At 39.6% G+C, this 25,912-nt stretch overlaps 1 protein-coding gene across 1 annotated transcript in view; it reads right to left on the bottom strand.

Annotated features, from left to right (window-relative positions):
- ntrk2a (neurotrophic tyrosine kinase, receptor, type 2a) overlaps positions 1–25,912 on the bottom strand; it is a 223,625-nt gene that overhangs the window by 146,676 nt on the left and 51,037 nt on the right. The window contains exons 8-11 of the mRNA XM_055632947.1: positions 24,435–24,737; positions 14,684–14,716; positions 12,061–12,158; positions 7,889–7,988 (exon numbers count right to left, since the gene is read on the bottom strand). Coding sequence (XP_055488922.1) covers positions 7,889–7,988; positions 12,061–12,158; positions 14,684–14,716; positions 24,435–24,737 — 534 coding nt within the window. The remainder of the gene's footprint in view (positions 1–7,888; positions 7,989–12,060; positions 12,159–14,683; positions 14,717–24,434; positions 24,738–25,912) is intronic.

A 25,912-nucleotide genomic window follows, 5' to 3' on the forward strand; every position in this document is an offset into this window, starting at 1 on the left:
GGGTCTCGAATATCATTTAATTGTCTTGATGTGCTGCATTACAGCATGATTGTGGCTATTTTTAAGCCCAAGTCTTGGCTCAGTACATTTTGGTGGCTTCTCCACTATCGATGGTCTACTACCCATCTCAAGGTGCTCATTCAGCGGAGTCATGGATTCTTTCAGGAGGTGGCCGGGCTATCAAACAGTGGGTGTTCACCAATCACAGGTAGCAGCATCCCAGGCCAATAGCTGGTAGATTTGAACACCTAATCTAACACCACAGTTCGAACAATTTAATAAAAAGTGAAATAACCTGAATTATACTTAAAACTCAAGATAAAAAGCAGAGCAGGAACTTTAATCTCCAGATAGAAAGCCAGCTGCAGGCTTGATGCTCCATCAGAGAGGGGCCCATTTCTCTCTCCACACAGGATGCCTTATCTGCTGAGTATTTCCAGCTCAGTCTAGTCCACTTTAATAACCATTAACAGTCAACGATGCATAATATGCATCGTCACCACATTTATACCACTAAGTGAGTGAGACATCATCTGTGGCAGATCCGACCACAGTGAAACTTTTATTGGAAAGAAGGACAAGGAGCAGTAGGTTTGAATGTTTCTTGTGGAGTCAGGAAGGGCTGCTGCACTATTCCAGGTTTCGCAAGCACTGCCTCCTTCCCACCCATCAGAACCATCCAAAGCTGCTGCAGCTCCAGCGGGTGGCCTCTGCACTTGGGTCCTTTTCAGGTGCACAATTGGCTGGCGATACGCGAGTGTCACCCAACCATTCAAACCGGCTGGCTCCTCTGCAGGCCGCTGGACAGAATGCTTGATGGTTATTTATGTGGAAATAGTGAGCGCTGTACATTCGGCTGGGAATAAAAGCTGAGAAAACCTCCTGAGTTCAATTAATGTGCATACTTAATGATAAAATCAGTTTAGATTAATGACTCCGTCTCATCTCAGCTCTCTCACAATCCCAGCCGCAAACACTTGTTTAAGCCTGTGATCCCAATTATCATAGTGTTTTTTCCTCTTAATTAATAGCAATCAGCAACAACACCAAAAAAATGAAACATGCAAAGCTGTTAATCATTTTCATTGCTTTGTGATTGATTTTATTTTTTAATTTTAAGATTAGTACCCATTTCCCATGGTCAGTGTATGAATCACATAGGGCTATAGGAAGGGCCCGCTGGATAGAGGGATGTGTGGTCTTGTTGTCATGGCCATACTCTCTGAAGAAGGGTATCGACCCGAAACGTTACCCATTCCTTCTCTTATGAGATGCTGCCTGTCCCACTGAATTACTCCAGCTTTTTGTGTCTATCTTCGATTTAAACCAGCACATCTTACACATGATGAGAGCAACAGGCACCAATCGTTCAGCTAGATTGTTGGGTCACATGAATCCAGGTGAATTCAGGGCACCAAAATGGCAGGAATATATGATCCTCCGAAATTTAGGTTTCTGAAAGTTGCCTATCTTTCAGGAGTCATCCAAGCGATAGGAAAGAATACAATAATTGGAGTGGGAAGAGCTGAACAAATTGTACTGCAATGGTACTTTTACATTCTATTATAGCTCAAAGAGAAAAAAACAGACAAATATTTGTAGATCCTATCCCCTTATTTTTGTATTAATATATTACTGAAACGTGACATGTTTACAGAACCAACTTGTAGTGCCTCGTGGTATCACTGTGTGATGCATGTTAGCAACTCCAAAATAACTCCAACTGCGGAGGGCATGGGGAGGCCCTGACCACGGGGAATAGTGGAGGAAGAGACTGACTTTGGTGCCTTCCCACACAGTGGGGAACTTTGATTCTGCTATGTGGGGATGTTTTATGTCAAACCCTATAGTGTGTTGTGTCCTGTTGATTTTTATTGTATGGCTGTATGGAAATTCATTTCACTGTGCCATCAGGCACACGTGACAATTAAATCTATCTTGAATCTTGAATAAAGTGCATAAGTAAGATTTCTTCCAGCTGGTAAGTCTAATCAATGAAGCAATGCATAGCATAAACATGTTGTATTGCTTTTTTCATGCAGGTGGACAGACAGACATAAGCAAAGACATTTCTGACCTTGAAACTGATTTATTGATTATCTGGCACTCGTCTTAACAGAGAGAAAACTGAAACCACTGTTGTTGAATTATTAATGAAGGCACACGCAGCTTTTTTTCATTACCCCGTGCATTCAGCAGTTGAACTCACGTCTGTTCCCCAATAGGAACCAACAGCATATCTTAGTGAGCTTGACAATTATTGTGTCTTCCTCCTTTTCTCCTATATGCATTCATTACAATGCATCTTTTACAGAAGCAATGTAACTATGATAATGGTCTTCTCCAATTTACCAATGCCCAATGTATGTACAGCCCGGACGGACATCTGAGCGAGTGTTTGGGAGATCACCGGTACAGATTTGCCAAATGCTGCGGGGATCTTCTGCCGTGCAGGAACCCACCTCACGTCCACATTTCTGATCCACAAACTGTTTGGGTTATGAACATTTCGCAGGAATGGAACCCTGAAGTAATCTGGGGACAACCTATATTGTGTTTCTTACTTAATGAGAAAAGTTATCCTCATTCTCCAAACTACTTCATATTTGAAATCATATTTTTATGAAATGTCAGAAGTGAATATATAATGGGCTAGAAGTTAATGCAGGTAGATTTTGGGGACAGCATTGATATATATCCCTGACAAAATAGAGATCACATTTGCAAATGATCATAGATGTATTGTTCTGCTAGTGATTAATGGAGATGATAACTATAAGCATGAAGCCACTATTTGACTACTTTATTAGAGAAAACAGCAGACAATGTACTATATATGCTATACATTGTATACTATACATGCTATTGTATGCTACAATGCTATAAAATGCATTATTATTATTATATTATAAATCTCCACTCTGAAGGTAACTGAGTTGTACTCAAGTGCTTAATGTTGATACTAGTTTTCCACAGTACATTTCCCAGCATTGAAATGTCCTTCACTTTGATGAACTCAAGACACGTTCATAAAAGCAAACATAAATAATTAAGTAAACGTCCTTGGACTTTTTTTTAAATGATTGCACTTTAGATGTAACTTTCCAGTCCCAACCCAGGCCTGAAATTGGGCTGAATGGTTTTCTGCGCTGCATTATTCTAGGATCTTGTCAAAATAATAATAATCTCATGAATCATCATTATGTTGTAACAAAGTGCAGGCAGTAATGTTGCAGCTACCCAGTGATGATACACTGTTCTTGATGACATTTGTCATCAGCAACACATTTTAATGCAGCAACAATTTTCTCAAACAATTACTTAATTGTTCCCAAGAATATTATTTGCAGTCTTGCTTATTTCAGCCCATTCCTAACAAAATAAACTGCATCCTTTTGCTTCAAATCATCAAGAGTTCATCAGTACATTCAAGGTGAATGCAGCATGGGTTCAGCTGAAATCAATACACTAAGACTCCTTTATGCAACTGCAATGGAAAAAGAGAGTTTCAGTGTAATAAAATTGTGGTTCACTTCTGAAGCAATTGCTATGTCTGGGTGGACATTTAAAAATAGAGTTCCATGTTACATAGTAATCTCAAGTTACAAGCCTATATTTAGCACGGCTAATGCCCAGCAGAGGGACAAAAAATACATTAAAAGTGGTCCAAAGAAACTACAGATTATCTGCATTTGCCTTCATCTTTGAGAGCTCTTCAGTTCCCAACTAGATCAAATTAACTTTTATAGATCTTACCTTTTATCGCAGTAACATAGTCTGACCTACGGTATATCTTACACAGATTGTGCACAAATGGATTATAAAAGATGCAACGATTTATTTATGCACTGATGGGGATTGAAATAGAGGAGCCCTCACTACTCACAAGGCATCAAGGTTTTCCTCACAAATAAACCAACAGGCTTTTTAATATTTATAACCTATGATTTATGTTTCTCAGATAATTACTTATAGTTAAGTCCACAATTGGACTTGATTATCAGGCAGTAGTATTGATAGCCATCTTTATGATATTGAGCCCGAGTGAGTAATAACTGATTAAAGAACAAAAAAGTTATTTAATCAGTTATTTCTCACCATCTGGCTCAATATCAGCAACATTGCATTTTGTCCACAATGTATCCACTTTACATGATTGAGGATTCATAAGAATGCTGGGAAGAGACAGAAACCTCTTTGGATAGTGCTGGATAGTGTAAAGTCAATAAAGGAATGATTAAGCAGTAGTGTTGACAGAGATGCAAATCTTAGATCATTACTCAATACAATTTGATGCAGTCAGAATATTTAATCTATTAGTGAAACATGCAATTACCAGAGAAAGAGTTACTCAGTTAAAGCACTGCCAAAATAGAGTTGAGCAGCTGATAGAATCTTGTGCAGAGTTGAGCTATTGAAAGATGAGTTATTGATCTTGGCAGAACAATTGGGTGAGACGGAATTGAGCCGAGATGCTTGTTAGCGAGAAAAATGGATGGAGAATTGTGATTCGTTATCTCTCCAACAACTTTCAGTTACATATTTACAAAGTCATACATTTTTATAGCATAATAAAAGATACATTCAATGAAATGGTGTTAGTTATGAATTACCTTCCCCCTCAGTTTAATTGCACCTTTGCTTTGAAACAATATCCATATGTTGATCTACTTTACATTTAAAAGTACATAATGATTCTGCTTTTGTCCGTATTTTTAGAAAGGTATTGAAGATCCTGATAACCCTCTACACAGAACAGTTTCCACTGACCCTTTAGTTTTTTTTCATAAATTTCTTGAGAAAAAGTCTTGCAATTAATGCACATCCACATAGAAAAGTTCTTCGTAGAAGGAAATGACTTGAAAAGGGGGATTCCCTTTGTCCAATCAAAAGGGATATTCATTGAGCATTAAGATGATGATCTCATCATCATAATTTATAAGTCTGACAGTGTAAACTGGAGAGCTACATTAATTATGTTGTCATTTGTTTCTGCATTTTATTGGGGGGTTTTCCTATGTTTTCATCAGTACCCTTTCTCACCAATTTAAAGGCAGGTTCCCTGAAGAATGTATTGTAAAAAGTGCATGAACAAATGCCAATGAAGTTCAAGTGCCCACTCTACTGATAATTTAAAACTTGAAGGACTGTGTTGTATAATTTATTAAAATGAGTGCAGTATGTGACCAACCTGTATGTGCACAAAATGAACTATGACAGTAACAAAGTCCAGTCATACCTCAATTTGATCAAACGAGTAACTCAGCGGGTCAGACAGCATCTATTCCCGACCTGAAACATCACCTATCCGCTTTCTCCAGAGATGCTGCCTAACCCACTGAGTTACTCATGCACTGTGTGTATTATCTTTGGTATAAACCAGCATCTGCAGTTCTTTGTTTCGCACTTCAATCACATCAGCAATGAACGCTGGGTGCAAAACAACCAAAGAGAAATATGCATTTTTGCACACAATTGTGGCGAAATCAATCTATTTTTGCTTGTTAGCAATCACATGGAAATTAGTTGACTTTAAATACACAATTTAAAAGTCACCAAGTTGAAGTTAATTGAATTCATTATGATCCCATTCTACCTGTGAGTCATGTTATGTTTGGATTCATACATCTGTTTGCTGACGATGTCCCCCATGATTGGAATGAATGCCAAACTCTCTCAAAAGTACTTCCATTGAAATTGTTGTCGGGTGCAAAGTAGCCTGATTCTTTGGAAACAAAGCTGGGAAATATAATTTTAGTCAATCTTTGCATTATATTGCTTCCAGGGGTTATTTAAGGTTGAACCTGCTCCTCACACAAAGCACAGTTCTCCTTCAAACCAATGATATTGAGGGAGTGCACCGTAGGTTCACCACGTTAATTCCCAGGATGGCAGGACTGATATATGATGAAAGAATGGGTTGACTGAGCTAGTATTCACTGGAATTTAGAAGGATGACAGGGTATCTTATAGAAACATATACAATTCTTAAAGGATTGGACAGGTTAGATGCAGGAAAAATGTTCCCGATGTTGGGGGAGTCCAGAACCAGTGGTCACAGTTTAAGAATGAGTAGGCCATTTAGAACTGAGATGAGGAAAAACATTTTCACCCAGGGAGTTGTGAATCTGTGTAATTCTCTGCCACAGAAGGCAGTGGAGGCCAATTCTTTTGATGTTTTCAAGAGAGTAGATATAGCTCTTAGGGCTAAAGGAATCAAGGGATATGGGGGGAAAAAGCAGGAACAGGGTACTGATTTTGGATGATCAGCTATGATCATATTGAATGGCGGTGCTGGCTCGAAGGGCCGAATGGCCTACTCCTGCACCTATTTTTTATTGTTTTCTATGTTTCTAGAAATAGAAACAAAAAGTGAACAGAAAGATTTAAGAATTAAAGGAGGAATATCCAGATAGCAGGATTGAGACTGTTGAAAACTGAAGGAGTGGGGTTTGGAAGTTTATTATGCCCGATTCAAAAGACAAAAAGGCACAAGGGCATAGACATTGATGATCTGGAAACATTTTGGCTGTGGTTCTGCATGCTGCAGCTTGTAATGACAAATAAAGACCTTGATGTGATACATTGCAGGACAAAAAAGCAGTGAAATTGTCAAGGTCAGTTCTTAGTTCAAAAGCAATGCAAAGAAAAATAATCTGTGCTACCCGATACTGGATAGCAAGCATATCGATTCTGTTGCTTTAGAAGCTAACGTTCCTCACAAAAGACCAAGAGTCATTTGCTACTGCCACCAAGCAGGAAGAATTGGCCGGTGGTAATTGCAAGGATATATAGGCTTACGTAGGATTATATCTGTGAATCGTGGAGAAAGGACAATGGGAGGTGTCTACTTGTGTACCTTTACTAATGTAACACAGACCATTCAGCGCCTTTTAGATTATTAGAAAATAAGTCACATAGGTTTAAGGAGAAGGGGAAAAGATTTAATAGGAATCTGAAGGGTAACCTTTTCCACACAAAGGGTGGTGGGTGTATGGAACAAGCTGCCAGAGGAGGTGGTTGACGCAGGGACTATTGCAACGTTTAGGGAACATTTAGGCAGGTACATGGATAAGAATGATTTGGAGGGATATGGACCAAACACAGGCAGTTGGGACTAGTGCAGATGGGACATGTTGATCGGTGTGGGCATGTAGGTCCGAAGGGCCTGTTTCCACACTGTATGACTCTATAAGTCATACTGAGTTTAATAGTTACTTTAACTATTCAGCAGAGTGCACCCAAATTAATTTCTTAAATTAAGATGAAAGACGATAAAGGTATGGTACCTAACTAAAACTACACCTAGATTTTTACATTTAGTTCTACAAACATCCTTTAACATCCTTAAATGGCACAACAAAATTCACACATTATCACTTCTCATGTTCGGTCACAATGTAGAGTCATCCAGAGAGTTGTGGATTTGTGGAATTTTCTGCCCCAGAAGGCAGTGAAGGCCGATTCACTTGGATGAATTTAAAAGAGAGTTAGATAGAACTCTTAGGGTTAGCGGAATCAAGGGATATGGGGAGAAAGCAGGAACGGGGTACTGATTGGGGATGATCAGCTATGATCACATTGAATGGCGATTCTGGCTCAATGGGCCGAATGGATTACTCCTGCACCTATTTTCTATGTATCTATATGTAAGTCCATTCAGTCCATGAGTAATATTTCATGAAATTCAAAACACCAATCAAAATTAGCACTGAATGCAAGTCCAACATATTTTTCAGCAGGTTTTAATAATCTATCAATTAAGTGATTAGTATTTGCAGGCTAAACTAATTCCACCCCTCCCCTTACCCCACCTATCCACCCAGCCTCCGCAAGAATACATTTTTATTCAGAACACACGGATGGAACTTAATTGTAATTTTCTTACCTTTCATTCCAAACTTTGAGTGTTTTCCAAACTTGACGACACCCAACCCTAGTGATATCCCAGTGACGATCAGTAATGAAACCCCAAGGATAACATACATCTAAAACAAAAAAAACATTTTGGAATTAGGAAACACAATAGTTTGGATTGTACGTTATTCTGAAATTAGACAACTAAATCTGCTGTACAGTTTTTTCTGTATATTTTTCACTTTGGAAATAAGTTGCATTCCTGCATTTATTGTTCCTTGCGTCTCTCTAGTTAATGCATATACCAAGCGTCTCAATCTAACTGGAACTCATGGAATTTGAATTTCTTTGAAATGTGAATCATTGTGTGTCTGGACAATAACATCAGTTTCACTTGCACCGAGGACAGAATCACAACACAACTTTGGGGTCTGGAGCAATAGGAGCAACCAGAATATGTTGACAGTGTAGATGATTCAGTTAAGATAATATTGTATAATGCACTTTACTTGCAATACCTAAGTAATGTTACAAGGATGTAAGGGTTTTATGACTGGCAGAATTGATTTATGTATAATGAAGTATAATGTCTTTGCTGTTTATAGGGTAATGAAGATTTGTGCTTAGATGTTCATTACATGTTGACAGTAATATTATCTGAAGTTTATTAGTCCATTAAGTTACTGATTCTAGAAAATGCATAATGTTTGACCATCAGGATCTGTAGCAAACATTTATATATTTTAAATCAAATTAGTAGCGCCTAATATTTGTGGAGCATATCCACATACAAAGTGGACACAGGCAGTCAGTTTTATCCCTCAGACTCAGTGAAAACTAGATGGGTGGATAGTTGAAATGACTTAATGACAATTAGAAGGTCATGAACTGGAAAGAGAAGGGACACCGTGGGAGAAAAAAGGAGAAATTAAAAGATGGAGAGGGTTTGGAAAGTGCCAGAGAACCAAAGCCGGAGAAATTTATTCCATCTGTAATTTAATAAACCAGTAATTAAGTTATTCACCCATCGAGCACATTTTAAAAAAATGATAATAAAAAAAGTATTTCATAAAGTTCCTGATGGTCATACATTATCACCAGATTGGTGGCGATGCCATCCTCAAGAACTACTAACATATACAAATCCTTTTATTTTGTAGAAACAATTAAACTGGGATAATATAAATAATTATCAGTCATTGTTTATCCGTGGTATTCCAAGTATTAACCTTTCCATCGGGTCTATTTTTAAAAATCCCCCTAATCATATTCCATGTTATAAACATTTTAAGGACCTGCAGCTACTGTACATAATGAGTTAATCTTTGTGGCAAAAGAAATAGCAATGAACTACAAATCTTTACAATATATGGCAAATATTAAATGGAAGCAAATTTCAAATAGAGGTTGCATATCTTCATTATTGTTCAGAGCTATCAGTTCAACTAAATTCAACTTTTAGAACGACTGCGGACATAGTTCAATGTGTATTGGATTGGAATCATAGAGCACAAAAACATACCCTTTGACCCACCTCATCTATGCCGACCAAGATGCCCCATCTTAGCTCGTCCCATTTGCCTGCATTTGGCACATATCCTTCTAAACCTTTCTTATCTATATATGTGTCCAAATGTCTTTTAAATGTTGGTGTTGCACCTGCCTCAACTATTTCCTCTGACAGCTCTTTATATATATATCCACCACCCTCTGTGTGAAAAGGTTCATCCCTCAGTTTCCTGTTATAACTTCCCAATCTCACTTTAAACCTTAGGCCTTCTGTTCTTGATTGCCCTACTCTGGGAAAAAGACTGTGCATTCAATCCATTTATTTTCCTCACTCTATTTAACCTCTCCCTATAGCTCCGGCCCTTGAATTCTGGCAACATCTTCATAAATATTTTCTGCACTCTTTACAGATTAATGAACTATTTCCTAATAGCAAACTGACCAAAACTGAATGCAATACACCAAGTGAAACCTCACCAACATGTAGTAACCACAATTGCAACATAACGTCCAAACTTCTATGCTCGATTTGCTTACTGATGAAGGCCAACATGCTAAAAGCCTTCTTCACCACTCAATCACCACCAATCACTAGACTCCTGAATCCCTCTGCTCTACAATGCACCCCAGGGCCCTACCATTCACTGTGAAGGTCCTGCCCTGGTCTGAAATCCCAAAACACACCACTTCACTCTTATCTGAATTAAGCTCCTTTTGCCATTCCTCAGTCCACATGCCCAGTTGATGAAAATCCCACAATAATTCTTGATAATCATCTTCATTATTCAGGATTTTGTGTCATCTGCAAAATTACTAATCATGCCTTGTAGATTCTCATCTATATTGATATAGATGACAAACAGCAATGGGTCCAGCACTAATCCCTGAGCTGCACCACCAGTCACAGCTCTCCATCTTAACAGAAAACAACCTTTCACCACTAATTGCTACTGAGAATGTATTCATTTAGCTAGCTCTATCTGGATTCCATGCGATCTAAACTGCCAGAGCATCTTACCATGCAAATTTTATCGAAGGCCTTACTGAAGTCCATATAGATTATGTCCATGGCCCTGCCCACATTAGCCTTCTTGGTTATTCTTCAAAAAACTCAATCAAATTAATGAGACACAATTACACATGTCAAAAACAGGCTGACTATCCCTAATTAACCTGTCTCCCCAAATGCATATACATCTTATCCCTCAGAGTCCTTTCCACTAACTTTCCTATCAGAGATGTTAGGCTAAACTGGGATAACATAGGATTAGCATGAATCAGTGGTCGGTGATCAGTGGTCGGTGTGGACTCGGGGCTTGTTTCAATGCAGTACCTTTCAATCAATAAATCATCCACTTCCTTTACATCACAATTCAGCATTTCACTATCCACTATCGTCCTCGATTAAATGGGCTGTTGATGTTTGGTATGGACTTAAGTGAGCCAAACAGCCTGTTTCCATGCTCTCTGATTCTATAATTCTGAAGGAATCGGGAACTTCTCAAGTGGGAACCCCATGGTGATCTCATAGCATTCTGCTGGGTACTGATCTCATACATTATTGCCAATTTTTATGTTGAGACTTGCAAATATGCAAGAGCAAATATGGAAAGTTATCGCCTCACAGGCAAACTTCACATTTGCTCCTGCTGATTGTATGCATAGAACACACAAACTTCTTACTTCCTATTAACCTTAAGACTCTACATTAAAGACACTATGCAGATACAAATTGTTGTTACTGTACCTAAAGCAGCAAAAATTGCAAATGTGTCTGTTTATTATTAGCTCCCAATAGAAAATTGTTTGGTTCATTATTGCCAAGAAACCACAAAGATGTAATAGTACCCAATAAAACCGTTTCAATTACTTAATACAGAATACTTCCAGTGGGAATATCAACAAGATATTTCCAGGGCACTGAGGAAATTGAAATTAAATAACATAAGCATTTCCAATTTTAAATAAGTACACACCAAAATGTAACATTCTGTGTAACATCAAATTTAAATAACCTCATTAAATGCTCTTAGATCCTGAAGGTAATCATCAGCTGAATGATAGGTTCTGGGACAATGGCTGGGATGTGATGTTGATCCTGTATCATCACCAATGGTGAATGACTATGGCATGTGCCACCTGGTGAACGTTTTTCTTTGGTAGCACAACGATCCATAAGATGACTGAGCTGATTTACCAAAACCATCCCCAAAGTTCGACCTCCATTAGCAGCAGCCTATAACATGATTGTTTCTATGGATTATCTGTGGCTATTATGAAATATTTAATATCCACTCAATTTTACCTTCAAATTCTACTCGCACTTGAGCGATAACATACATAAGCTGACAATTCTATACAACATTGAGAGCTGCATTCAGCTAATCGGATATATCGGGGCCTTGCCTATCCTCCCATACGGATGCAAAATATCACTGCTCACTGCTCTCCTGGCAACCAACACCAGTGACAAGAAAAGATTGTCTGGTTGTTATCACAGTATTGTTTGTCATGGCTTGCTCTGTACAAATTGGCTGTTCTGATGAGACACAAGAGACCACATTTCAAAAGTATTTGTTTATTGTAAGATTCCTTAAGTTAGCAGAACGTTACAAAATATTATTTTACTCTATCTTGAGATATCTTTGATTAAGTCCTGTCCGTCATTAACTAATCTCTTCTTTTGATACTTACAGTCATACTATCTTCCGTTGTCTTTTCCGTTACATTAGGTGGGCCCATCGCAGTTGAATTATCTGAGTTCACACCAAACATTTCCTGGTCATATGCATCTGTAAGTAAGAGATGAAATATTTTATGTCTTCCTCCACAGTGACTGAAAGAGAGAGCTTATAGTTTACATGTGAAACCATTACAAACCTGCAACAACCTCTGGAATATGGATCAATATCCAACATCAATCTGCTCTGATGGTACATTAACAATACCTTCATAAATTCAATATTCTCTTACTCCAATTTACTCTAATAGATCCTTTCCATCACTTTTATGAAGCTTTCTCTCTCCAAAATACGAGGGAGACCAGTGTCAGATGCTTCCCCCATCAGAATTTCATCCACGGCCTGGCTTTTAATAACAATGCAGGATGTATTTTAAATGTTTAGGTGCATTACATTTCACAAAATATTACTATAGTAAACCCTTGTATTGACGGGCCATGGAGAGTGGGGAAGGGGGCTGGTGGTGTCTGCTATTGCCGATTGTCTGCTATTACCAAGTAGGGATTACCGAGTAATGGAGTATCACAGCACAAGTAGTAAAATCAAAGAACTGCTGAAGCTCGTTAATACACAAAAGGACACAAAGTGCTGGAGTAACTCAGCAGGTCAGGCAGCATCTATGGGGAACATGGATAGGTGACGTTTCACAGAGTGCTGGAGTAACTCAGCAGGACAGGCAGCATCTCAGGTGAATATGGACAGGTGACATTTTGGGCCGAGATCCTTCTTCAGACTCTCATTCTGGAACTATGCCTGGAATCCAGGTGAGTTGACTGCCCCAACCTGCGGGCTGCCGGAGGAAAGGTGAGGATCAGCTGAGTCATGGGTCGTAGCCCATGGGTGGCCAGAGTGCAGGTAACGGTCGGCAGTGGCGGCGGCATGGAAGTGGCCGAGGAAGCTGCGTGGGTCGTCAGTGGCAGTGGCAGGGGCAGGGGCAGGCCCGGCCTGGAAGCAGCTGGGGAGGCAGTGCTGGCAGGGGGTGGTGTCGGCAGCCGTCCGCTATAACCAAAATCCATTTGTAAAGAGGTCTGTAATATTAAGCGTTTACTGTATTTACTAAATTAACTGGATGTTCGGCATTATAGAAAATTGTTTACAATGCATGGCACAGGAACAAGCCGTTTGGCACTACGGGTCCCCACAGGATGATGCACTCCATGAGCCTCCCTCCCATCTTACTTCTCCTCAACTGATCAATAATTCCTTCTGCTCCACTCCCCTCATGAGCTTTTCTAATATCCCATTAAATACATTAAGATTCAAAATTAATCCTGACAAGATTTCATTCCTATAATTGTATTCCGTGCTGTCAACAACATGGTACTAAGATAAATAGAACTGGAATTTTACAGACAATCGCACAGCAAAATTGTCCATCATTTCAGTATCAGATTGGACATGGTGCATCTGTGTGGCTTAACTACTTAAGACCAGTGTCAAAAATATTTCAATTACAAGAGTAGATTAATTATAATTTGCAAACATTATGTAATTTTTTTCTTTATCTATAGTATCCAAGTTCATACAACCTAATACAATTCAATTATCTATATTAAGAAAGCACTGGGATTTAATTACATCCTGATCACAACAGCCACATAACGGCATTATTTATTTCAATTTCTTCTCATCTATCACAGAGCGCGTAGTGACAATCACTTCCAACAGTGTGGTGGTGTCTGGACAAGTTCATTATCTTCCAAAATAGTATGAGATGCCACCAAAAAAAGGTATTAGAGCTGATGGCATTTCTACAGGGTTAAAACTCATCCTTGATAGCTTGAATTATATATAAATATATTGGATTGATTCTGAGATTGACTTCAGTAGATGAATTTCAGAAATCGAATACATAACAATAATGTATATATCATGTAAGTAACGGAGTAAAATCTTCCACCTGTATGCAATGCTTCCTGTAATAATGGCGTCACACTCACTGAAGTTACAGACTTTCAGACCAGCCAAGGAATTGTGAACAATTCGAGACAAAAGTATGATGGTTATTTTGGATATCTCACCCGGCCCAAATAATATACCAAATAATTCTTAATTACACTTAATGGAACATTTTATTCAAAAATATTATAACTGTTTCTTGTTAAGATGATAGTTCTCAGTGGTCATCAAACAATACGAACTGCTGCACAGAAATAGAATTAAAATTGACACAAGGTGCTGGAGCAACTCAGCGGGTGAGGCATCATCTCCGCAGAACATGGATAGGTTCTTCAGATTGTATTACTAAATAACCCATCACTGAAAAACCTAACCTATTCATGTTATAGGATAGAATAGTTCCCTCTGCAATAATGCACCATCAGCACCAGAATTGGACCATAGCTGGACACAAATAAAACTACTTTACTTCAATCTTTAAAGGACAAAAAAAAGCAATTTCTAAATAATCATCCTATGATCATTTTGGACGAAGTTAACAATTTATGTTCATAATCGTGTTACACTCCATTTCTGTGACATTGAGCCTTCTCAACATTTTGTCAAGCAGAATGATAACATAAATGTTTTTTCTCAGTTTATATCTTACAATAAATAGGAGGACATCCTTTGCTTACCATAAAACCCAGGGTCTGTGATAGGTTCATTGCCTAAATTTAAAACAAAATCATTATCAGTTAGATATTTTCTACATACACTTATTTTGTTAACTTAATTTTATTAACTCTTGTTAAATTTTATCTTAAAAAATGTTTATGCAGAAGATATAAAGAATCAAATTCTCTGCCTTGTGCTTAGAGATTTGGTGTCAAATTCAACTTTGGCTCCAAACAAATACCCTGGAAATGAGCACGTAGGCCTGCACCTGTGATAGGCACTGGAATTACATTGGAATTAGGCAAGAAAGAGGTAACATAATTCTCCCTAGGGTTTCAGATCCAAACATAATTTCCGAAAATCTGGCAATTTGATGCCTTAGAAATGGAAGGGTAGGATGAGACCAAGCACAGATCATGATGACAACAGTAAGTTATTTTGGAAACTCCTTCGTGGATGATTTGAACTCTTTCTGTCACTGGCTGCAGGTCAACATGGATATCATTCCTATTTCCTTCTGCTCTTTTCCAGATGCATTGTACAGAATAGGGATTGACTGGTGCCTGTATTTAGCCCGGGCTGTGCATGGTCAAGGAGGTGAGAAAAGTGGACAACATTGACTTGCGTTGCTGCCTCTGGGTCACCACGGAGTCGTTCTGTGGCAAAGCACCGACTACTCCAGCACTAGTTGTGTATGGGAATTTTATTCCTAATGTGTCTTATTACCAAAGTTTTAATGTTGATCTATTGTCAAGACAAACAGAAACTTTAATGAAAGTTGAAAATTTTGGTCAGAACCTCCATAATCTTTTTTCTAATTTCTTGCAACAACATTGGGACATTATCATGAAACCCACACGAATTGCAATCCAGGAACATGTTTATGAACTATTGTTTAGCAACTGTCACCATTTCCTCTATTGCACCTGCATTCTACTTTTACCACCATTTGTAGAAATGCTCGAAAACATTTAATACCCCCGTTATTTCAAAATCAATTTGGCTGATTTGGATAGTCCCTGGAGCCTGCATGAATTGATTGGTATGCCTGTAGCAAGGCCACTTTGCAGAGACTATTTCAGTACATAATTGCTGGATACGGCCTGTAATAACCATACTATTTATTGGCTGCAAGCCTCAACAGGAGACCCAATATTGTGAGTCTGGCTCCATTCAAAGCTGGTCTGTACAATGTAAAGTCAGACTGCACCTCTTAAAAGGAGATTATAACTGGAGCGGATGTTGGTCTGAGTTCTACAACAGATGCTGATCTGGGAAAGATTGGGATTAGGCAGCGTAGAGCGACATCATGGTTTTCCAATGCTGTACTGCAGAGTTTAGAAGAGAAAGTGCATTGTAGACCTTTATCTGCAGGGGCCATCAAGCCTTCCTGAAATACAATGCATGAATCGAGCTTTAAATACCTGATGTTTTGGGTCAGGAATCTTTCTCCAGACTGATTGCAGTATAGGGAAAGAAAACTGGAAGAGAGGTGGGGGAGGGACAAAGCTTAGCAAGTGATAGGTGGATGTAGGTGAGGGGAGGGGGTTTGTGTTGGCAGATGGTTAGTCAAAGACCAGAGATGAAAGACAAAAAGTGTGAGATAAGAATACTAGTTCTCCAGGTGCTTCAGTTTCCTTCCCCATCCCATAGATTATATGACCATTGTAAACTACTCCTCGTGTATGTAAGTGGCAAAAGAATTGAAGGGGAGTTGATGGATGTGCAAGAGAGAGAAAGTTACCGTACTGTAGAGAAATAAGCGGGTGGATAAGACTGATGGGATTGCTTCATTAAGAGCCAGCTTGAATCCAACGGATTGAAAGTTGCAAAACAGAGAGCCCTTGTGTCCAGCAGCCACCTTTGAGTAGTTTCAGTGGCACAGCTGAGGTGCACAGGATGATGTCACCAGCAGCACTGCCAGGAGACTGGGTGTAATGAACTGTATATCAGACTAGGCCGAGTTTGAGGAACAGAAATGTCTTTGTGATCCATCACCAGGTTGATGTGTGGTTTGCTTGCAGTCAGTGGCACTGCACCAAGGAAAATCCCACAATTCATGTAACGTCATTCCAACCGCTGGTCTCAGGAAGGGAAAATGAAATGTAATCAGTTGTAATTCTGTTACATGACACTGGCTGAAACGTTTTTGCAAATATGCTCAGCCCAAGCCCAGTGGTACCACAATGCACGATCCATGTTGATTCTCATTGTTATTTGCTTGCTTTATATGCTTCGTGACAATAAACTAAACTCAAAACTAAACTAAAATGCGCTACTAACTGCAACAGAATAGAGCCCAGTATGATTCAATCCACAAGTATGTACATCACTAAATCTTGCAACTTTTATGTTTCATCTCTATGCCTACGTAAACCCATATATTTTGTTCAATATTCATTCTTGTCTAGGAATTTATTCCCAATCAGTGGAAATAATTTAGTTGAAGTACAAGGCATGAAGTGACTTTGTGGTGCTTGTAGCAGCATTTGCTTTTTCATAATATGTTTCTCCTAAAATATTCGATTTAGCCTTATTTGCCCATCAAATAATGAAATCTCTTCTTTGAGGTACCCATACTTTGTTTCAATTAATATATCATATATATCTGAAGAAACTCCATTGTTAACTAATAGACAATACACAATGGACAATAGGAGCAGGAGTAGGCCATTCGGCCCTTCGAGCCAGCACCGCCATTCACTGTGATCATGGCTGATCATCCATTCAGTACCCCATTCCTGCCTTCTCACCATATCTTTAAGAGCTCTAACTCTCTCTTGAAAGCATCCAGAGAATTGGCCTCCACTGTCTTTTGAGCCAGAGAATTCCACAGATTCACAACTCTCTGGTTAAAAAAGGTATTCCTCATCTCTGTTCTAAATGTCGTACTCCTTATTGTTAAACTGTGGCCCCTGGTTCTGGACTCCCCCAACATCAGGAACATGTTTCCTGCCTCTAGCGAGTCCAATTCGTTAATAATCTTATGTTTCAATAAGATTCCCTCTCATCCTTCTAAATTCCAGAGTATAGAAGCCCAGAAGCTTCATTATATCAGCATATGATAGTCCTGGCATCACGGTAATTAACCTGGTGAACCTACGCTGCACTCCTTCAATAACAAGAATGTTCTTCCTCAAATTTGGAGACCAAAACTGCACACAATACCCCAGGTGTGGTCTCACGAGGGTCCTGTACAACTGCAGAAGGTCCTCTTTGCTCCTGTACTCAACGCCTCTTGTTATGAAGGCCAACATACAATTTGCTTTCCTCGCTGCTTGCTGTACCTACATGCTTACTTTCAGTGAGTAAGGAACAAGGACCCCCAGATTTCTTTGTACTTCCCCTTTTCCCAACTTGACACCATTCAGATAATAATCTGCCTTCCTGTTTTCGCCCTAAAGTGGATAAAATCACATATCTATATATTACTAAAACACTCATCTTGTTTGTTTGTTTGTGTGTGTGTGCGTGTTCTGGTAACTCCGCCAAAACGGAACACGATAGCGCTATAATTCTTGAGCCACCTTACTCACCATTGAACTTTAAAAAATCACTTTTCCACTTGCCCTGCCCGTCAGCGGCATGAGAGATTTGAAATGACCTTGCTTGCACAGTGGACCCGGTATCGCACATGCGGGTTTTAAAATAACTGAAAGTCTCCCGTCGCGTGCGCAGAGGGCCAGGTATCCATGCATGTGGGATTTGAAATTACTGCGGCACTGAGGCTGGGGCTAGGTCTGGGGGCGGCGAAGCTTCTGCTTCGGGCCTGCAAGGAGGGAGGGGAGGGGACCCGGAGCAAGGACTAGGCTGCAGCTTCGGCCTCTCCCTTCCCATCCCCCAGCTCCAGGCCATTAGGCCCCCCCCCCCCCCCCCCCCCGACAGCCTTCGCCTCAAGTACAACTTCATCACCGAAATGGAGAAAACGGGGCAGGCGGTGGTTTACATTGAGATCCTGGGGAGGTGAGGTGGGAGAGGAGGGTGTAGTGAGTGGGGGATAAGGGCGTGAGGGATAGAGGGAGAGAGGGCAGTGGGGGAGGTGAGGAGGGAGACTGGGGGGTGTGGGATAGGTGGGTGAGGAGAGGGGAAAGAAGGGGAGGGTGAAGAGGAGGGGAGGGAGTGTTGGGGATGAGGGAGAATGGAGGAGGATGGGGGTAGGAAGAGGAATGGTGAGTTAATAGAGGAGGAGAGGAAGAGAGAGGAGGGGAAGGAGAGGGTAAGCAGAGGATGCAGAGGAGGGTTGGTGAAGGTTGGAGAGAGGGAAGATAATGAATGAGGAGAATAGGGGACTGAAGAGGGAGAGTGAGATGCGTTCACATTGAGCTTATATTTTACGTTATTGCCATTTTAAATGTTAAAAATGTTGCAGTCGTGCTCCTACTTGCCGGCCGCGCCTGCGCAGTTGCCGTAACTAACGTCACAACAGGGATCTCTGGCATCACAGCGGGAACACGTCAGCCGAGTCTGCGTAGTTGAGGGCTATGGGTGAGTGGTGGAATATTGCTTTGGGGGAATGGGCTCAATAGGTCCACACTTGGTCTAGTCCACATTAAACTGCATCTGCCATGCATCCGCCCACTCATCCAACCTGTCCAAGTCACCCTGCATCCTCATAGCATCCCACTCACAGTTCACACTGCCACCCAGCTTTGTGTCATCTGCAAATTTACTGATGTTACTTTGAATCCCTTCATCTAAATCATCGATGTATATTGTAAATAGTTGCAGTCCCAGCACCGAGCCTGGCGGTACCCCACTAGTCACTGCCTGCCATTCTGAAAGGTACCCGTTAATCCCTACTCTTTGTTTCCTGTCTGCCAACTAACTTTCTATCCATGTCAGCACTCTACCCCCAATACCATGTGCTCTAATTTTGCCCACTAATCTCCCCTGTAGGACCTTATCAAATGCTTTCTCAAAGTCCAGGTACACTACATCCACAGGCTCCCCCTTGTCCAATTTCCTAGTTACATCCTCGAAAAATTCCAGAAGATTAGTCAAGCATGATTTCCCCTTTGTAAATCCATGCTGACTCGGACCGATCCTGTGACTGCTTTCCAAATGTGCCGCTATTTCATCTTTTATAATTGACACCAGCATCTTCCCCACCACCGATGTCAGGCTAACTGGTCTATAATTCCCTGTTTTCTCTCTCCCACCTTTCTTAAAAAGTGGAATAACATTAGCTACCCTCCAATCCACAGGAACTAATCTATAGAACATTGGAAAATAATCACCAATGTGTCCACGATTTCTAGAGCCATTTCCTTAAGTACCCTGCGATGTAGACCATCAGGCCCTGGGGATTTATCAGCCTTCAGTCCCATCAGTCTGCCCAACACTATTTCCTGTCTAATGTGAATTTCCTTCAGTTCCTTCGTCACCCTAGATCCTCTGGCCACTAGTACATCAGGGAAATTGTTTGTGTCTTCCTTAGTGAAGATGGATCCAAAGTACCTGTTCAACTTGTCTGCCATTTCCTTTGTATCCCACTGTACAATACCTTTCACTGATCCAAACTTTTTACCTTTGACTTTAAATGGAGTGTCATCTTTCAATATTTCATTCAGTTGTTCAGTGTTATTAAAATCAATAAGAGTGAAGGAGACCACATTGCTTCTCTGCTGCATTTAGTGCTTCAAACTGACATGAATTTTGATTAACCACATGCAGAACTAATTCTAATACACCTTGGTATAGTAAAATACCATTTTTTTGCTTTTTGATCTTGCATATCTCTCTGGCTGCCTGCTCTTCACTGCTTCTATCTTCTCTACACTAACTACTGTTTTGGACCAGAGAATGGTACAATTTTCTATCCTACTTCTTACTATTTCCATCTAGAATCCACCTTAGCACAAGCCACAGGAGTACCTTACTGACAAATGTTGAATATTTTCTTGCAAATTATTTTTCTTACTCCATCACTACTGAAAATCTTAAACCTGAGGATGTTAAATTGCCTGATCTATCACATCCTACGCCAGAAATCTACTTGAGCTACTATTATTTGATGCACTATTATTAATGCTTTGCTGAAATCCATAAAAGTATTGGATATAACACGAAGATGGTCATAAATCAATAGTCTTACACTTTTGACAATAATGACGATTATTTTCTTAAAACAACAATTACAAACATATCTCAAAAAATTGGGATTTTGTGAACAATTATAAATCAATCTAATGTCTGGATCTGCATCAAAATCCCAAGTAGTGTTCCCAGTAATGTTCAAACAGTTCAAAATAGAGACCATACCTCAAACATGGCATAAACTAAATTCCCATAACTACTTAATCCTCTATGTGTGATCTGAACTACACTATGTGTTGCAGAGTTTCATGGCATATTCTTCTTGGATATGAAAGAAATATTGCTTCTATGAAATAGTAATCCATTATTTTTAATTATTAAGTCATTACTCAAACCAGGAAAAATTATGACTCACAAATGAGATCAAAACAAGGAAGTTTACGTACAGCAGGGAAATGGTTCATCAGTTTCAGAGTATCACAATCAACTCTATTTGCAACTGCCACATCATGGCATCATCATGGTGATATAACACTGACTAACACTAATAAGGGACTTTGAAACCAAGGAATGAAAATATTGACGTGATTAATAATCCATTAGAATCAAACCACCATAGAAGATGAAGGTTAACAAGAAAATAACAGATTTGTATGAAATTAATGCATTTCAAATAATAATGGCCAATAAAATGTAACATAATCAAAGGAATAAGATGAAGCAAAATGATGTACAGGAAGAAATGGCAAATTACTTTCTTAAAAGGGCCAAACATTTTTGTAAAAGGAGTCTTGCAAAGAAAAAAATATCCCAAAAATGACCTCATGAAACATTCCAGACATTTTTTCTCATACTACAGGCAGCAAAGTCACCAAGAAACTTGCTTTAAAATTCCAGCATGCCACAATGGGTATTTAGATGGATTTTTCTGTGGCATTCCAACCTCAATTTCAATCACAGGACCAATGTTGCAAATTTCAGTCGTGTTCAAACCAAAGCTAAGCATGGGACTTCCATTGCAGAAGTCCAAATCCACTGCTGCTGTATTAAGATCATAAGGACATAAATAATTGTAGTCAAATTTGGCCATTCGGCCCATCAAGTCGACATTCAATCGTGTATGATCTATCTCTCCCTCCTAACCACATTCTCTCTGACACCTGTACTAATCAAGAATCTATCTATCTGTGCCTTAAAAATATCAACTGATGGCCTCCACCGCCTTCTGTGGCAAGTTCCACAGATTCACCATCCTCTGATTAAAGACATTTCTCCTCATCCCCTTCCTAAAAGAAGGTCCTTCAATTCTGAGGCTATGACCTAGACTCTTCCACTAGTGTAAACACCCACTCTATCCAAGCCTTTCACTATTCTGTATGTTTCAATGAGGTGCCCCCTCAATCTTCTAGACTCCAGCGAGTACAGTCCCAGTGCCGACAAAAGCTCCTCATTATACTCATTCCTGTGATCATTCTTGTAAACCTTATTAGTTCTGACACTTCTGCAGCCTGCACTATACCTTAAATAGACACAAAGTGCTATCTAGTTATCTATCTGCTAAAATATAGTTATCCCATAAACACACACACACACACACACCACACCCACCCACACACACACCCACACAAGGTGGGGTCCAGAGAAAGTGGTGGAGCTCTGAAATTCACACCCGCAATGAACAGGAAGGTAAAAGATGGTTGGCACAGTTACGGTAAGTCCTTTAGAGAGCGTGGAGGGAGGGGAGAGGGAGGGGAGAATGGGGGGGGAAGGGGGGGGGGGGGGGGGGGGGGGGACACAAGGAGTGGAGACACTTTTAAGAAGCCAGACAACTTTTAATAAAGTTTAGCGGGTATTTCACATTACTGGTCGGTTTACCTTTTTTTTTCTCAACGAGCTTTACCCTCGATTACCTTTGATTGCCTTTGATTACTTACGAATAACATGCCAACCTACTACGACCTACCTCGACTAAACCTACGAGTAAAATAATATCAATTTTTTCCATGGAAACCTTTTTTTAAAGGCGGGAATTTTTCAGTGACCTAGCTGAGGCCTCGTGTTCGCGGGGACTACTCTCGAGCATGAAGGAGAGTTACAAAGACCTCCTAGGACCTTGTGTCGATCATGCTGCGAGTATTAGTCGAGGGCAAATTCTTCTAAACTCGCCAATTAGGTCGCCGCAGTGGGACAGCCCCTTTAGTCTATTTTTTTTTAATTATTTTTATTAGAAGCAATTGTACAAGAATAAAACATTTGGCATGTAAAATTATACAATTATTGTACAGCTTCAATTTTGACCTTTTAACCTGAAAATTAGGGAAAAGAGAGAGAAAGAACAAGAGAGGGAAAAAGTGAAAAGTGAAAACATATGACCCCTAGACTACCAAAGCAGTGTGGCCAAAGAGTGAATAAAGATATGAGAGGAAAAGGAAAAAAGAAAAAAAAAAGGAAAAGAAGAAAAAAAAGTGGAGATATTCCTGCCCCACGCCCCCCGCCCACAACCCATAGTTGGATTAAATCCAAAGTTGTGTTGCGCCATACTATCCTTGTAAGAATTCGGTGAAGGGTGTCCATGTCTTGAAAAATTGATCTGGTTTTTCTGCCAAGACAAGCCTAATATTTTCCAAATGTAGTGTCTCGGACATGTTTGTAATCCACATCTTCACAGTAGGAACTGATGTGTTTCCAAAATTTAAGTATTAGTTTTTTCGCCGTTATCAGGCCATAAGTCTATTTAGTCTAATTTCTCCCACAATGTTCCAAAAGGGGAATGACATAATTCTATTTGCAAATGACATGGGAATTATATCAAATATGCAAGTGTAAATTGCTCCAAGGAGTGACCAGTTGAATTTCCTATGTGAACACCTAAAAACACTCAGGTGAAGTTAATATTTAGTCCAAAACATTTTCTTTCCGGTGGGACAGATGTAATATTGCTGCATGCTGTCATCTAGTTTGTCTTTTGTCTAGTAATTAGAGAATGTGCGCAGCAGGAAATTGTCTCGAGCAAACGTCAATCCAAGAAACAGCCTAACATGCAACAGTTCTACGTAGTCTAAAAATATAGAAAGTTTTAATTTTTGCATAAATATAGTATTCACATCTGTGAATGCAAGAGAAACGGGCTATCACCACAATAATAATTTAATCATCATTTGTACCATGACATTTTATGTGTAATCACCTGCTTGTTTAAAATGCTGCACTTACAAAAGCATGGAACATATTTAATTCATTGGGCAAGTTCTAAATGCTAGCTATGCTCACATACATTGGTGACTACATTTAATACCATCCTACAACTAAATGACAAGGGTATTCTATGACCCAGTCAAATTTTATTCCTTTGCCTTCATATATACAATACACCAGTTTAAACAAGTTAGGCTGACCCTATTAATTAATTAATCTTTATATCTGTCATCACATTTCCTGAGACTGTCAAACACATCATTTTTTGTGTGTTGCATAAAATTGATCAACCATTGGCTTGGTTATAACTCAATGGTAAAATAATGATTTAAGAGGCGCATCTTATTCTGATCTAGGCTTCTCCTTTCCACCTCTGCTACTGATTTTGTATTGTATTTATTGGTTATTTGAAGGTATAATATCTAGTTAGCATCACGTAGCACAACTGTATTTTTAATATATAATACCAGTACACAAATAAACGGTCAGATGTTTTTTTTATACAACAGCAACAATGACAAAGAATAGTAAAATACCCACCTGAACCAGGAGGATGGTGCATGAAGTGGGCATATACTGTGCCCTTGTCTTGACCCCAGTCATTGTTCACCCACAGAGTGTAGTTCCCATTGTTCAGATGGGTCGGATTATCAAGCTGCAGGCAACCATGCTGCTCACTGATATTCTCCTCATGAATCTGGGTCAGTATAAAATCAGTTTCATTCAGAGGATAATTGTTGTGGTACCATTGAATTCTGGGTGGAGGATTACCAGTTACACTGAAAGGAATGCACCAACGATGGTCTGGGATGGCCTCGCCCAATAATATTATCTTGGGAGGAACTAGAAGTAAAAAAATAATATAAATAGTTAAACTCAGTGGTACATAAGTTGTTGTGTAGGTTATAATATCACAGCACAGTTATCAGATATGTGAGAATTGAAAACAAACTCTACAAAGCTCTATCACCCCATTTCACCACTGTTGGCAAGATCTTTATTTTGCAGCATGGACATTTCTCACTAAACGTTTGCATCACTCAACTTCACTCAATCTCAACTCTGACAATTAGGCCAGGCCTTTTAACTTCTCCCTTCATGACTCAATATACTTTATCTACCTTAGCTGTGAATTGTTTGACAATGTTATTCTTTAAACCAAATACATGATCTAAACAAATGTATTAATGGGTGCAATGTCAGAATGTCTCAAAGAATGACAAAGCTGGCAAGAATGGCTTGTACTCAATTTGCTACCAGAATATTCAGGCTTGAACAAGGTTAAATCCCTCATCCCATGATCTTTGCCTTTTGTATAACACCAGCTCATCATCTCCTTGAACCAGCAAAGAATATCATGTGATCAACCAGTTTACTTTATAACAACACGTTCTATGAAGTTTTCCGTGTTATTCCGAGTAATTCTGTACCATTTGAGAAGGTATTTACTATGTCAATTATTTAACAGACATCATTTTTTTCCTTTGCATCACAAATGGGCTATAACGCGAGGTTAGACAAAATTGAGCGTCAGGGGCTGAAGGAGGAGCTGATAGAACCCGATATGTAAAACTATGAGACATAGATCGGGTAGACAGAACTTGTTTCCCAAGGTGAAAATTTCAAAAACTAGACGCTTCAGTTTAGTTTTTTTTTAGTAATACATCAAGGAAACAGTCCCTTTGCCTACTGAATCCTTGTTGACCATTCATCACCCACTCACACAGATTCTATGTTATCACACTTTCACATCCATTCCCTACACATTAAGGGCAATTTTACAAATGCCAATTAACCTACAACCTCTTTGGAAAGTGGAAAGAAACCGGAGCATCTAGTTGAAACCCACACAGACAGCACCCTCGGTCAGGATCGAACCCAGGTCTCTGCCGCTGTGAGGCAAGGGCTCAACCAGCTGCGCCACTGTGCCATCCTTCGAGGTAAACCAGGGGTGGTGATGGAAGCAGATATGATAGTAGTGTTTAAGAGGGTTTTAGAAATGTAGGGAATGGAGGGAT

Source organism: Leucoraja erinacea, chromosome 3, assembly GCF_028641065.1.
Source record: "Leucoraja erinacea ecotype New England chromosome 3, Leri_hhj_1, whole genome shotgun sequence".
In the NCBI taxonomy this organism is placed as follows: Eukaryota; Metazoa; Chordata; class Chondrichthyes; order Rajiformes; family Rajidae; genus Leucoraja; species Leucoraja erinaceus.